The sequence below is a fragment of the Anas acuta genome, chromosome 1 (assembly GCF_963932015.1).
Source record: "Anas acuta chromosome 1, bAnaAcu1.1, whole genome shotgun sequence".
NCBI lineage: Eukaryota > Metazoa > Chordata > Aves > Anseriformes > Anatidae > Anas > Anas acuta.
In genome coordinates this window covers 158,351,431-158,366,778 of record NC_088979.1, presented here as the reverse complement: position 1 = coordinate 158,366,778, position 15,348 = coordinate 158,351,431, and the positions used below count along the sequence as shown (strand labels likewise).

Below are 15,348 nucleotides of genomic sequence, written 5' to 3'. Positions count from 1 at the left end.
TTCACCTTAATAACCTGGAAATCCTGCCTTTTTCTGTCTCCAGTTATGACAATTATCTTGTTACTCATACTTGTTACAAGCATAACCAATCATCTTGATCATACTTGTCACAAGCAAGACATCTGAATATTCGTTTCTTTATTGCTACTCACCTAAATACAGGCAGCTGTCAAATTAACTCAAATATACCAAGGTGTTTTTCCACTACTACCTTAGGATACACCTTCTTGCTTTGGGGGCTTCTGTATTCTGCTCTCCACTACGGAGACACAGAAGGCTAGAGAGAAACCATCCGGGTACCCAAATAATGTTAGAGACACAGGTGATAGTAACAGCTGTCTGTTGTAAAAATAAGGTAAAATTATTTCCCCTTCTGGGTCACTGCAAAAAGCTCAGGTAGCTGGTGGCTTGTCATTACAAGGGATTCAAGCAAGCACCAATCAACTCAAGGGAAATGTAAACTAGGTCTTTGCTAATGATCCCTCACAGAGCAAATATTCAGCATGAAAAGCAATCTGCTGGTGTGAGAATTAAAGTTGTGTTTTTGCAGTGGAAAATTCCACTAACTTTGCACATTCAAAAGTGATTGTGCAGGCATAACATTGGGGAGTATGTTAGGCAGATAAGGGGGCAGGGGAAGGTCCCACTGTCCCTAAATAACGGGGATGGCTAAGAAAAACAAGACAAGCAGTGCAACAATCAGTAAAAACAAAAAACAACAACAACAAAAAAAATCAAGGGCACTCTAATCATGAAAGAAAAAAAAAAAAAGGAGAAAATAATGGTTGGTCAAATAAAATTGTACTTACATAGTATAGTAGTAAGTGTTGAGTAGTTTGTGAACCTGTAGTACTCAGCCAGTGAGTAAACAGGGGAGGAATCATGTGTTGGGTAAGAGGGAATATAAGGTTATGACATACTATTGCTGTGCGCTCCTGCCTGCAGGACCACTGCCATTGCAATCATGAATAAAAATGCTACTTCACCGAGATCCTCGCCTGAGCCTGTGTAATGGGCTACAGAGTGATTCTCCCAAACTGGGGGCTTGTCCAGGAGCCAGTTGCCTGCTGAGGATTGTTTCTCACATTGGCATTCAAGGAGAAGAAGAAAATTTATTCTGACTGTGTGAGGTCACTTCAAATGTGCAGGGCACAGAAAGGAATGATCGGAGATGAGATCATTTTTTTAAAAGCTGATCAAGAAAACCAGTCTAATGCTGTTTAGATTGGTTCCATTTCCCAAAGGAATGGATGAAGGAAGGCAGACAAAGAGATGGGGAGGTAGCCAGAGAGATTCTGTCCACTAAACCCAGAATTAGCTAAAATCCTGAATGCTGTACTTAGTAAATAAAATATTGCACAGATGTAAGGATGCCTAATTCTTACTGTTTTTTGGCACTATCAAAAACCTGCAGTAAATTTTAAGTAGTATAATTTCTACTATACAGAAATAGTGTTAAAAAAAATGCACTCTCTCTTCAAATGTTAATGAAACTTTAGCCCCCAGCTGTGATGAATAATTTCATTTGTTCTTGTAATCAAGGTAGAATACAGACACCTTACTAGGTTTTACATAAAATCCTTTTGATTAATTTTTCAAAGGCTTTTAAAATGTCTCCATTATAGTTTAGTATAGTTAGATTTGCAAATTTTTAATACTCCTGGGAACTGGAAAACAGTTTTCTGATTACTGAGTTGGGAAATGATAATTGATTAAAATTTAACTCAAATGTTTGTCATATATTCCTTCACATAGATGAGTGGTGTCCTCTTTGAATTTCTCAGGAAGCACTCAGGCTATGACATCCCTCCTCTAGCACACTTTCTCTGGTCCCACTTTTCCTCTCCCCCATTCTTCCTAAGAGATTACTAGCTGAACTTACAGTCCCCATTGGAAAACATCTTTTTTTTTTTTCTTTTAAACTTAAGTGACCGAGAACTATGCCATACCTAAAATACCTTATGCTGTAAATAAAATATCATTGTTCCTCTTTCTGAATCCATAAAGCCATATTAAACGTGGGTACAGAAAGAACTAAGTAAGAACTGGGTTGAGGCCCTTTTGAAATTAGATGACTAAGAACCTTAATGATACTGATGACAAAATTCTTCCATTAAGAGTGAGTTCTCTTGTGCAGTACATACAGCTTTACAGCTTGCTCACCTGTAAGATTTGAGGATAACACCTACTTTTTTTATTAAAAATACCACTGCTGGCATGTATTGACCTATGCTAACATAAAAACACAAACTATTTATATACTTATTACACGTAATGTCCTAGATACCCCCTGATTTTAAATGTACTGACAAGCCTGTCATTTGCCAAGCTGTGTGGTCTGTGTAACTCACTGAAGATTTCTCCAGCCATCTATAGCAAAATTTTCCCATGACATATGGGAGTAACAAGTAAGCAATGGCTAGAAAATCAGTAAAGGAATATTAAAATGTTGAAGGGTAGACTTCATGTATGTGAACATTCATACAAAACTTCCAATATTATCAAAGAATCATAAAATTATAATGTAACCACACAGGTGCAATATGATAACATTAAAATGTGCTACATAACATACTACATGTTTCAGTTCAAGAGACAGAAGCATTATACTTAACACTTACAAAGCATCTTTCACCTTCACAAAGCTTTAAAAACAATAATTTAATCTCATAATATGCATGATCTCCCATGAATTATAGCTTTGCATTTCTAGATTACAACCTTAGCCAAAATTCTCACTCTTAGTTGCCCTCATTCCCATTTGAAAATCACAGATATGCACATCTTTCTGTGCACACACTTGTAGCTAGGAGAAAAGTTCCTTGGTTTCAGCTCATGCCATCATGCATCAATATTGTCAGGCTCAACTGTTTTCATATGCAAATGCCATGAGAATAGTAAGAAATATACATCTTGGTTAGGTAAAATAGGATCTGCTTTTTTGCATCCTAATTTTCCTTGCCTAAAACTAATGCCTTCCTTTTTTCAGCAGTCCAACGTTAAAAAAGGTTTTGACAGTTTTTCGTATATATTATAGACACTACAGTTTCAGTTTGAGAAATTCTGGGCATATCAGAAGGCCGGTAGGTTGTAATTTAGCCTTGAAAGTAATCTTTAAGGTTAGAATGTTAGGTAAAGGGACAGCAACACCATTTCAGTGGACAGTCTGAACAGGAAATTTAAAGATGAAATTTCATCTTCTCATTAACAGCCTCATGTTATCCAAAGGACTCCATTTCCTTGTATTTTTGAATCTTTACCTTTACATCCAACCACTCAACTTGAATACTAACTAGAATAGTTACTATTACTCAAATTTGACAATCAGGTTCATTTATTTATTTCCAGTTGTCTCTGGTAGAGCAACATGGTAATGAATTATTTAGAAAGTAGAAAAGAAAAAAAGTCATCATTCAGCTTATTGTTAAATTACCATCACAGTACCAGTTACTGATGGCAAATGCCATCTAAAGCAAGTGAGGATACCAGGACAGGGGTTTTCAGCAATATGCTGTATTTATATCTGAAGTTTCTTCAAAGTTTAGTCTTCTAAGTCACTTTCTGAGATCACCTAGATACAAGAGAAAGGCATTGCATTTACCATCAGGGCATTTTTTATTATGCTACTTGTCAAAAATGCATGCTGGAAATGGAGAACAGTTCCAGATGACAAGATGACATTATTCTTTGATGCACTTCTCACAAGCTAGACAAGGAGAATATGGTTAATAAGTGAAAAAAGTATGGAATAGGAATAAGTTTTCTGAAGATTTTAAGAAACAGGGTTTTCTGGGAACTCAGCAGAAACTGACAACAACAGAAACACTTATCTTTGTATTTTCTAATTCACTACTGTCAAGACGCCCCACAAAGTCATCCAAATGTAAGTAGATCTTTATAGTATTGCATAGTCTTATGTAAGCTCCCATGTCCAGAATCAAGATAAAAGCCTCTCCTCCTCATGCCCAACTCACTGAGCATATGTATTTTTGACTCATACTACTAAAGACAGTATCAGTCGAATACTTATGTGTAATGACAATTGTATTTTTTCAGTGTTGAAAGTGGTTGAGTCTCATTCTAAACCCAAGACGTATTACACAGGATTAAAGAACAGTCCACTGAAATTATTTTGATCTTTAACATTTTTTCAACGGCTATTTTAATGCCACTTACCATACAGTACTTCATTAGAAAAAAAAAATCACCTAAACTGATCCAAAGATCAAACATCTTGTTTGCAACTCTAAGCCTACAGTACAAATAAATACCAAAAAAAAAACAAACAACACAAGCCAAACATTAAAAAATAATCAAACACACAACATTATGTACTGCTACGTGATGAAAAGGTTGGTAGAGAATTCCCTAGCTACAGGGAAGAGCTTACTTTTGACTGATATCTGCTCAGATATCTGTATCTATTGCAGCCTTAAAAGCACAAATATTGCACTTTAATATAAGTCCTTTTGTGCATATGCTGAGAAAAGCCTTTGCAATCATAAAGGATATTATAACGCTGTTAGCTTTCACAGTCTTGTTACAATAGCAGCTGAATATCAAAGCCACACCCATATTATTTTTGCTGATGCATCATGAACTAAATGACTCAGGATTTCTCCATTAGAGACGGGGGCTTCCCACACCCAACACTCCATCACTCCACGGTAAAATTTACTACCTAGTAGTAAATAGTAAAAAGTATCCTGCTCTAGTTTCCAACCACAGCTAATGGAGCAGAAAAACCTTAATGAAAATAATAAAAAATAATATTTAATGTGCTTGCACAAAGCAAAGGGTTTAAAGATCTCCTCTTAAAATACAGAAATGTTTTCTTCAAAGCCAAGGACTCAAACAGGCCAGGAACACTGTGGGAGCGCAAACAACCTCCAAATAGAGTACAAGCTATGAATTCTCGGTTTAAAAAAAAAAGAAAAAGAAAAAGAAAAAGAAAAAGAAAAGATTTAACATTTCTGACAGCAAAGCTTAGCAGATAAGCTTAACAGGTGGCAAAACTCAAACCAAAATAAACAGTATTGAAATCCTCCCCCCCCTCAAAACACAGATTTGAAAAAGTTGACCTAAAACTTACAGACAGCGCGAGCTTTGTCTCCTGGAAGAGGGCATTCAATTTTTCTCTTCTGTACTGTTCCCAGGCATCTGACAGAATCTCACCCACCTCCCCGTTTCTTTCCACTCGTCCCTCCAGGATGACCCGAGCCGAGGCTGAGAAGCAGCAGTCAGTGTAATTGCACCTGTGCTCCTGCACAGTAGCATTTTCCTGACAGCATCGGCGGCTGCAGTTTGAAACTTCCCAGGACTGTGCGATTTCTCCTGACTAATGTGGCTTTATAACTGGGGGGAGGGAGACGAGGATGACAGATTGCTAAAGGCTTTTAAAAAGATACTGCTAGAAAGAATTACTGCGCATCGATCTTATATGAAGCCATTAATAAGGCTTCCCAAGCAAGAGTATTTAAAAGCCTTGGTCATATTCTCCTGGCCGGTAACCACCTCCTCCTTTCACCCGACCGACACGCAGCCAGCCACTGACAGGGCTAATATTAGACAATGACTTCGACAGGGGAAGAATCATTTAGATTTCTATTCTGTTTTCACCGCCACAGTAGCAGAGACCTTTCTTTACACCATCACAGGATCTAGAAGCAGTTTCTGAGAACTACTTTGAAGCCATTAACCTTTTACTGTTCCCTAACATTCTCTGATGCACAATATATACCTACTATAGCAAGCATCTCCAGTTCCACGTCACTGAATCTGTGAAAAGGGAAAGCTCTTTCCTTTGCATTTTCAGCAGGAGGTTGCACATTATTGCCAGCATGGAGAAGTCTCATAAAGAAATTTTACATGCTAGAAAAAGCTCTGAAATTCATTAGCAATGGCAGCCCTGGATCATTTACCCATTCAAACTTGCACCTCTGAATACAGGTGAAAAGCTGAGCAGGACCTCTCTGACAAGGACAGCAATGAATAAGAACTGGAAAACTGAAGGTAAAAGTGGTGAACGTATCTTCCCTGCAGGACAGGGTAACAGGCCAGTCACACACTGTATCGGGAGCTTTGGGTGGGAAGTCGCTGGTTGCACAAGTCACAGCACTTAGCTGGCAAGGAAACACATTGTTTTATACTGTTTACTAATATTTGTAGACTTTATCCTTCATTTGCATGCTGGTAAACTAGTGGAATATTTCTGAAACACTCTGGAAACTTCTCTAAAACAACAGCTCCAAAGAACAGTGTATCCATTACAAGTCATGTTAATTTTGACACCTACTGAAAACACAGTGCAAGCAAGCATCTCTTCTGAGCGCAAAACATCCTACAAATAAGAGAAACAGTCACGTTATGAGGACTAAAACAATGGGAGTGATTTTTGTTTTTATTTTAAACTCAAGTGTCTCAAGGAAGTTGATTCATGACAAAGCTGTGAGTATTAACCCTCCTGTGAAAATGATGCCAGAGCAATTAGCACAGAGGAGGATGCCAAAATTTTTGGGCCATCAGACCTTGAAAATTCACCGTGGATCATCATCTATTTTTGTCTTCGATTTCCTAATAAAGTCAGTACGGGTTCACACACCATATGGCCCATACAATACCTTCCTCTGTCTGCTTAGATAAGACATTAATGTTATCCAAAAATGCCTCGTGACTTTACTTGGCACCCACAACAACCAGAAGCTTCTTTAAAGAGTCCTCCCCTTCCTCAGAGCAGACTTCTGAGCAGATACCTGGCTTACTCCATTTACCACCAGTTCGGCATCTTGCAGCAGAGGGATCTCCCCAGGCTGCAGTTACACGGGCAATTTAACCTGACATTAACAGCGGGTGCAGTTGAAAGCTGCAGTACCGTTTTACAACACTAACGGTAATATTTACGCGGACAAGTGGAGAGATGGAACAAGAACTGATCTGCCTGGAAAACATAGTCTTTTTTGTTTCTTTGTTTTCCTTTCTTAGCCACCTAAGTTATAGTCAAGTCAGTCTCGTGATCTAGGTCACAGCTCCACCCACGAATCTTAGCACCGGTGTAAAGAGGATGGGAGTAAGAAGGAAAACACCAGAAAAGCCCAAATGCCTCTTCTGGCAACAGCCCGCGCCTCAGGCAGACTAAGCAGTCTCAAACAGGTAAACAGTGTTTTTGACAGAAGTGTCTATTTAAAACTGGCTTTGTTTCATGCACACATGTAAAACGACAGTACTACATCTTTATTCCACCCAATAATCAGTGAGAAAAATCCCATTGAGGCAGCATTAGAGACACTACCATTGAGGTTGTGTGAATGTTCTTTTTCAGCTCCTTTTTCAGAACCTATAACATTTGACACTTAAAACAAATAAAACACAATACATTTCTAACCCCATTACTTGACAAGAATGACTTTGTTTTGGAAATCCTAAAGTTTTTAGGTGTTTGAATGACTGCGACTTGAAATTTACATCACAACAAAAAGTTTTAAGGTTAGGTTTCATGGGTGTTTGCTTTTTCTGTTTTTAAAGCAAAAAAAATAAATTATAGAAGAGCTCAATTTGGATGGAGAAACCATTTGTGAAAATAAACATCCCTGAGTGTTTTGATAAAAGATAATTTGAAGGTGTACAGAGAAGGACCTGAACATCTCAATTTAGTGATGCACCAGTATTCTAAGAAGAGAAATACCACATTTTAGATCTGTTTGGCTATCGTAGGTGTGTTGAGCACATGAGCTAAAGGATGTTCTGAACATGTTTTATGCTGGGAAACAGTGATGCCTTTTGCTAGAATCTCTCAAATCTTACAGATAATGCTTTGACGTACAGAATTCTGTATGCATCCCCCATGACATTCAGCTCTGAGCAGCACCTTGGATGGTTACTCAAATATGCAGTGAGAATATCTTTCTGAGCTTATGACATCTGAACACTTTATGATGTTGCCCAGAATTTCCCAAGTGCTTTTGTCCTGTCCCTGTTCATTCCTACCTCCTCTCAAGAGGCCAGGCCCTGTGCCACGCAGCTGCCACCTCTGCTTAGCCCCGGTGCCTTCTCTTTCTCTCTCAGGATGGCACGCTGCTTGGAAAGCACTTCTGTATTGTTTTCAGGACTCATTTCTCACATTAGCTTTGTCCACTTCAGCAAAAAGACACAACACAGATCACTTTTCTCCTAACTGTACAAAGGGTAATTCCATTTCTGTGCAGTAGTATTTTTCCCAGAGATGGGGATACGAGTGCTTAAGTAAGGGTGGGCTGTGAAATGAAAGCACCTGATCTACTTTCAAAACCTTTGTTCTTGGTCTGCGGGTTCCAATTCTAGTTACTTAAACTGGTTTCAGTAGAACTGTGTTCAATACATTACATGGATACAAAATCTTGGATTTGGACATGAGATTTTGACTCTTTGCATTCATCCCCACCTTATCTTAATGTACAGTTTTGTATGGATTCTGAGATGTGATGCAGATAGAGGAGCAAAAGAAAGTCTTACTTGGGTTATTTGGTATTATTTTCCCATTTCCACAAAATAAAGCTTGAAGTTGGGAAAGACGACATATACAACATAAATTGTGTTTTTCAGTCTGGGATTGAAGATAGACACAGTAAATCCCACACTTCAGAAGCGTGGAGTCTTACTATGGATCAGATCCTTTAGATCAGGAATAAAAGCTTAGATTCAACAGCAACACTGTCACCACGCCACCCAGCCAGCCTTTAGCAGGACTATTCTGTAACGTAAATTCCCATTAGCGCTGAGATAGCTAGTGAACAGCTATTAACGTTAAGTAACTAGCATGGGCAGAAGTGTTTCTAGGAAGCGTGCAAGACCCATCAGTCTCACAAGAGGTTCCGTCTGCACATCAGGAAGCACTTCTTCACTGCGAGGGCGATGGAGCACTGGCTCAGGTTGCCCAGAGAAGCTGTGGGCTCTCCACCCTTGTAGGTACTCAAAAACAACCTGGACGTGGTCCTGGGCAACCTGCTCTAGGTGGCCCTGCTTGAACAGGGGGGTGGCACACAATGATCTCTACAGCTCCCTTCCAACCTATGTGAGCACAGCTTTAATAACTACCCAGATGGAACAAATGTGGCACAAGTTCACTAAAATATAGGACAAATGACTCAGCTGGAAGCAGGACACAGGAGCTGCAAATGCCCTTTTGGAACAGTATTTGGATCACCTTCATCCCAGCGTTCTGAAAGAATGGGTGCATGAGATCAAAGCTCCAGCACAGAAGATTTTTGATAAATCTATAAACTCACAAGTGGAAAATAGCAATCACAATGACTATGCTTACAAGGAGAAAAAAGCAATGTGTCAGTCCTATGAAACTGATCAAAAGCCAGCGTGCTGCTGAGAATAATTATTCGTTATTGCAAAATTCAAAGACGAAGAATAAAATGGGCCATCACTGAGGATACCACATGAGGTCACCAGAGGTAGATTGCAACACCCACTTGACATCTTTCTTGGACGAGACAGCTCATTTTTCTAGATAATGGAAATTAGAGGAAGTTTAAATGAGCTTCTGACACTGTGCCATACGGGTATGGACTTTTGATACCACGCCATATCGGTTAAGAAGGGAAAGGATCTAAGTAGGTGAATAGCAGAGATAACAGTGGGTTGTGCATGGAACGTTAACCTCATCAGGAACTTCCACAGCACAGTGCACACCATACTTCAACCACAGCATTCTGTCTTGTAGCCCATTTTGGGCTGTAAAAACCTCATCTCAAGTAACTTAACATCAAACGTCCTCCATTCTGTCTTACTATCTTTTTAAATAGACAGACATTAATAAAAAGTATCATTCATTTTTTTCCACAATCTGCCCTACACTAAAGCAATTTTTAATTTGACACACCACTGACAGACAAACACATGCCCAGCATATCAGGGCACCTCTGTCTCTCGGGTTCTGCCCCCTCTCCCCTAACATTTGGAGTGCTTTCGCTAAAAGAGCAACTGCAAAAACAAATGTGAGAACTGAAGTTAAGAGGCACGGACTGAAGTGAAGTAGAACAACCACAAGAACTTGACCTGAAGAAGACTATGCAGTTGGTGAATGAAAATCTCTGGGTGCTGTAGGAATTCATTTATAACCTGGATAAAGGATGGCAACAATTCTGGACCAGCAAAATGACCGTCGCTCACTATTACTCAATCAGGATGATCTGGAACAGCTCTTGAACTTCTGCACGGGTAATATTGCTTCCCCAGGGCCGTGATGCCATCCTTGTGCTTGTCCTCCTTCAGGGAGATATTAATGTAACAGATATTTGATAATGAAAAAGATGAATGGTCTTTAGAAGCTCATAAATATCTATCAGTGGGACATCACCTGTTTGCTACAGCACAATTTGTAATGCAGATGGTTGAAATTGATGCCTTTAGGCCTGCTGGACAGAGCTATGACCTGAAAAATATGCAGAAAATAACACTGGACATAACTGTGATGTGGAACAGGTGAAGCATACCCTGTTCTGCTTTTCTTCTCTCTCCTACACATTCTGTTTGGACACGAAAAACATGAAGGATCACTTCCTTCCTGATTAGGCATTTGTTATCACAACAATGACAACATTTCTTTAATGTAAGAATAGAGAAGAGTGCATTTATAGTCACTTTCAGGAATGCAGGAGTTTTTTGAAAGCTGCAGCAAAGACTCTCTTCCCCAGACTGGTATAACGGCATTAGGTGGTGGCAATCCCAAGCATAATTCTCAAGGATCTCCACTACTCTGAGCTACGGACTCAGGAGACTGACACATGAGGCACCTAAACAGGCCCAGGAAGACTTAACAGGTGATCAGGTAGAGAACAGCTTTTGGCATGCTCTTGACCAAACGAAGGACCATCCTGGAAACACCTCATGAACATAAGGGATCCTAGCAAGCTGGGTTCTCCTGTTGTTGCGTGCTAGTTTTCACGCTGTACTTGTAAAAGGAAGATAGTAAACACAAATGGAGTGTATGAAAAGCATACAGATGACAGCTTCCAACAGACAGATACCAATGGCGTTTCAAGAGAGCACTGAAATGCTGTACAGCTGACGGAGGCGTGGGGAAGCACACCAGCAGCGTGGCACAGTCACACAGTCTGCTTCTTCGTGTCCGCTACTGCATACAAATATCAAAGGATTCTGAAACTCTGTGTCCAGCAAAACGATTCCATTTTTCACAGCTGAATACAGGCACTTCTCCCATGCACAGGCTGGGGAGCCTACAAGACAACCCTACCCACAGCACACACCAACAAACCCACTGATCACAAGCTGTCTTAGCTTCTCTCTCTGCCTGATCTACACCGAAGTAACAACGCATTCATAGTTTTCTAGGAAAATGGTCTAACTTTTCCAGGTAATTTTAGTGAGGTAAAAGAAATAACCAACTCTGGGTGCTCATTCTCTGGGGACAGTGACAGGACCCGAGGGAATAGCATGGAACTGGGACAGGGGAGGGTCAGGCTCGGGGTTAAGGAAAGGTTCTGCACCCAGAGGGTGGTCGGGCACTGGGACAGGCTCCCCAGGGAAATGATCATAGCACCAAGCCTGATGGATTTCAAGAAGGGTTTGGGCAATGCTCTCAGACAAATGGTTTAAGATTTAGGTAGTCCTAAGTGGGGCAAGGAGTTAGGCTTGATGATCCTCTTGAGTTCCTTTCAGCTTGGGATACTCTATGACTGATGAATTATTTTTGCAGTGGAAGACTTTACAGAGCAGTATCAACAAAAGCTACTGCAAGGTGCTGGCTGTTCCTGCACAAGTCAAACTGAAACAAAAACCTTGCCTTCCAGTGTGAGTGAGCAGAAGAGATGCTGAGTCCTGCTCTCCTGGTACCTTGGTGGACAGAAAATAAAAGGAGGAAGCGAAAGAAATTACCAAAGGTATGAGAGAGAAGCAGAGGTGCAGTAACTGCTGAACACACGCTATTATCTTCATAGCAGCTTTGCAGAGATGGTATGCATGTACTATCTCAGGAGCTGCCTAATTTCTTGGCATCCTTCATATGCCTTTCTCAGTGCTCTGGCCCTCGTGAGCTTCTCTGCTCTTCCAAAAGAGACCTCGGACTCCAGGTTCTCAAGACCAAGATGTCCTCCCTGCTTTGTCCATTTCTTTCTCGATACTAATTCCCATGTTGTCATCTAATGCGCTAGTGCTTTCCAAGGAACCTAGCCAAAGACACTAATACATGATCAGAACAAAATGATTAGACTTAAAGCAAGGAAGAAATGGTAAGAAAATGGGCTTAAACTTCCACAGTTGTTCAAGGAAATAAGAAGAGTTCAGTTGCTGTGAACAGGAGGACTATCAAGTGGAGCTTTGTATGGTTTGGAGGTATGTGTAAGTCAGGAGGGATAAGTGAGCAGGACCTATTGCACGTTAATGCAATAGACGTGACTAAATTTATCACCATTGCTTATAATAGCGTCCAACGCCTTGCTCACGCGAGCACCAGAAGCTCAGAGGACACTGCTGCTCACAATAACCGAGGCCTATATGCTTGGTGGTCTCCTTGCAATAGTGACTATTAAAGAATAACCTGAGAAGCAGCCTACTGTGCTGCAGAAAAAAACGTAGCTGCTTCCTATAAACCACAGATAACTGAGTTTGTGGCCCAAGAACAAAAATGAAATAGTAGTTAAAAATAAACACATTGCAGCATTAAATACCTGTGATGCTTTCCTCTCCTGGCTAATTTCCTTCTCTGGCTCACCTGCGTGGGGTTATTCGCTATTCTTTATCTTGTTACAGTTGGAATTTCCTGTATGAGACACCCAGCGAGTGACATAGTAACATATACTTGATACAGCAAGGTGTCAAAGCACCTTTACTAGTGCAGGAAACACATTTCCAAAACACAAAGAAAACAGTCAAGTGCACACACACATGCAGGGAGATCTCTTACTCCCCACGTAGGGGAACTTTTTCTTTTTTAGTCTAAATGGAAATTGCTGCAGTAACTAAAGAGCTGTGGGGCTACAGGTCAAACACCACTGCTACTGAAGAAGTGCACGCAGGGGGCAGGCACTGCACCTGTGAAATATTCTCATCAAGGATTTACATCGCTTGTGGAAGCGATGGGACCAGATGATCGTGAAGGCATCTTCCAAGCTCAGTGACTCTATGACGACAGCAACACAGGTAACAGGCTTTGCCCATAGCGTGCAAGGCTGATTGGGGATGCAAACTTTGTGGCACAGGCCAGAGCCGTGAACAGGCTGCAGTGACACTACTCTGCATTCCTTAATCGAGGAGCTTTCAAACCCTGGCTAAACCACATCCTTTGTCGTTATAACCCATAGCCCTGGATTATAACCCAGCGTTTTACAGACTGTTCCCTCTATAAATACCTGTTTCAGGTACCCCAGGATACACATAACCCCCACGCTGGGTCAGCTCCTGCGAACCCACCCGACTGTGAGGCGCAGACACATCTCCCATTCCCCATTCCCCATCCCCAGAGGCCCCCACCACCCGCTGACCCCGTTAGTGCCCGGCCCCGGCCCCGGCGGCGCCTGACAAAGGCCGTGCCGTGCCGGGCCGCTCCCCGCGCGCTGCCCTGAGGCGGCCCCAACGGCCGGGCCGGGCCGCGCGCCCAACGGCCGCCCCCGCCCCCGGCCGGCGCCCAACGGCCGCCCCGCGCCCAACGGCCGCCGCCCCGCGCACGCCGCCCCCGCGAGGGGCGGAGAGAAGCGCGGGCCCGGCCCGCCGCCGGCGCCCACCTCAAACACCACTTCTTCGTCGAACTCCGGTGTCATCCTTGCAGCGCCATGCCACCCCCCGCGGGCACGACGGGAAACCGAGTCCGCCCCGCCGCCCGCGGCACCTTCCCCGCCCGGCGGAGTGCGGGGGGGCGGGGACTACAACTCCCAGAAGGCGCCGCGACCACCCGCTTCCTGCCTGCGGGGGGGGGGGGGCGAGGCCATACATGGAGGCGGGGGGCGTGGCTATGACTGGGTGTGGTCGCTTTGTGGGCGTGGCCTCGCGGCGGGCCGGCAGGGGGCGCAGCGGGGGCCGTGTGCGGGCACGGAGGGGCGTGGCCACACGGAGGGGGCGTGGTCTGTGGGGGGGCGTGGCCAGCAGGGGGCGTGGCCTGGCGGGGGGCGTGTCCCGGCGGCGCGGTGCCCGCCGCGGGCGTTATGCGGGAGCGGGCGCGGGGCCCACGGGCTCCTCGTGCCCCCGGCGGGGCGGGACCGCGCCATGAGCGCCGCCGGTGAGTGCGGGACGGGACGGGACGGGGCTGAGCCGAGCCTCCCCGCCGCTGCCCTGGTGGTGGTGGTGGCGGGGAGGGTGGGCAGGAGGGGGCTCGGGGCAGCGAGTCAGCATTGCTTTAATATTTGTAATTACAATTTGCCGATATGAGTGACCTCAGGTTGATAACCAGGGCTCCTTGAAAGAGACTGTGCTACCTGAGGGAGCTATGGCAGGGAGAGAAATGCTGAGTACGGCTTCAGTCCGTTGCCAGAAGTTGCAGAAGGTCCGCATTAACAGCCCAGCCTTAACTCCACTCTAGCTTGCCTTTTGCCTATCTAAATGATAGGGTGCTTTTTCAGCTTGTTGCTGCAGTTCTTTTCTACTTCCTCTACAAAATCGTTTCAGTTAAATCTCAGTTCAGATTGGGGTGTTAGTTCTGTGACAGACTAAACTGTTCTTTCATAGCTGTTGCTTTCCTATACAAAAACGTGTATGTAAACCTGTGCTTCTTCATAACTCAGAAATGAAAGCACTTACTTAAAATGCTTGTAGCTAATTTACAGTCTTACTGTAGTGAGCAACCTGGGGGTTGGCTTTACCTTTCAGCTATAGCTAATATTGCATTGGTTTCTCATGTACCACGTATCATTTATATAGGATGCTGATGAATGCACATTTACTTGTTTTCTGCCTGGAACTATTGTGCTGTCTTCAAGCAAAGGCTTTGCCTTTAAAAGGGAAAAACAAAAGCTCAGAGTTACAACTTTGACATTTATTATTTCTTGCCAAAGGAACAACCCTTATATGCGAATCCGTACGGATTATTTGGTGAGGGCAGAACATATAGCTTGGATTTGAAATGCGATTTGACAGCAGCAATGAGAACTATGTACTGCGTTTTAATGTCAAAAATGTAAATCAAGGGGGGAAACATTAGAGCAGGAACAGAATAAACAAAATCAATGTGACTTTTCCAATCAAACTTCGTTGCTTTCAAGCACTGAAGAAATGAGGCCTCGAGGGTTTAGTGCCCCTTTAACCCTCTGATATGTCAAGTCCTGTTAGAGTTACTTGGCGTTATCTCCACATGCGATCTTCAAAGGTTGTTTATTCATCCCTTCACTTACTCTAAAGTTATCCCCAACTTTCCTG

The 15,348-nt window shown here is 42.8% G+C and overlaps 2 protein-coding genes across 7 annotated transcripts in view; one reads left to right on the top strand and one right to left on the bottom strand.

Annotated features, from left to right (window-relative positions):
* Positions 1–13,882, bottom strand: part of VEZT (vezatin, adherens junctions transmembrane protein) — a 58,154-nt gene extending 44,272 nt beyond the window's left edge. For 5 of the 6 annotated variants that reach the window (XM_068668570.1, XM_068668574.1, XM_068668579.1 and 2 more), the window contains exon 1: positions 13,725–13,882. In XM_068668570.1, coding sequence (XP_068524671.1) covers positions 13,725–13,760 — 36 coding nt within the window. In that variant the 5' untranslated portion in view covers positions 13,761–13,882. Of the gene's footprint in view, positions 1–5,092; positions 5,203–13,724 lie in introns of those variants that run through there. The other variant, XM_068668587.1, reaches the window with a different exon arrangement.
* A 177-nt stretch (positions 13,883–14,059) lies between these two features.
* FGD6 (FYVE, RhoGEF and PH domain containing 6) overlaps positions 14,060–15,348 on the top strand; it is a 70,141-nt gene continuing 68,852 nt past the window's right edge. Inside the window, exon 1 of the mRNA XM_068668561.1 lies at positions 14,060–14,215. Within this exon, the coding sequence (XP_068524662.1) occupies positions 14,203–14,215 (13 nt within the window). The 5' untranslated portion in view covers positions 14,060–14,202. The remainder of the gene's footprint in view (positions 14,216–15,348) is intronic.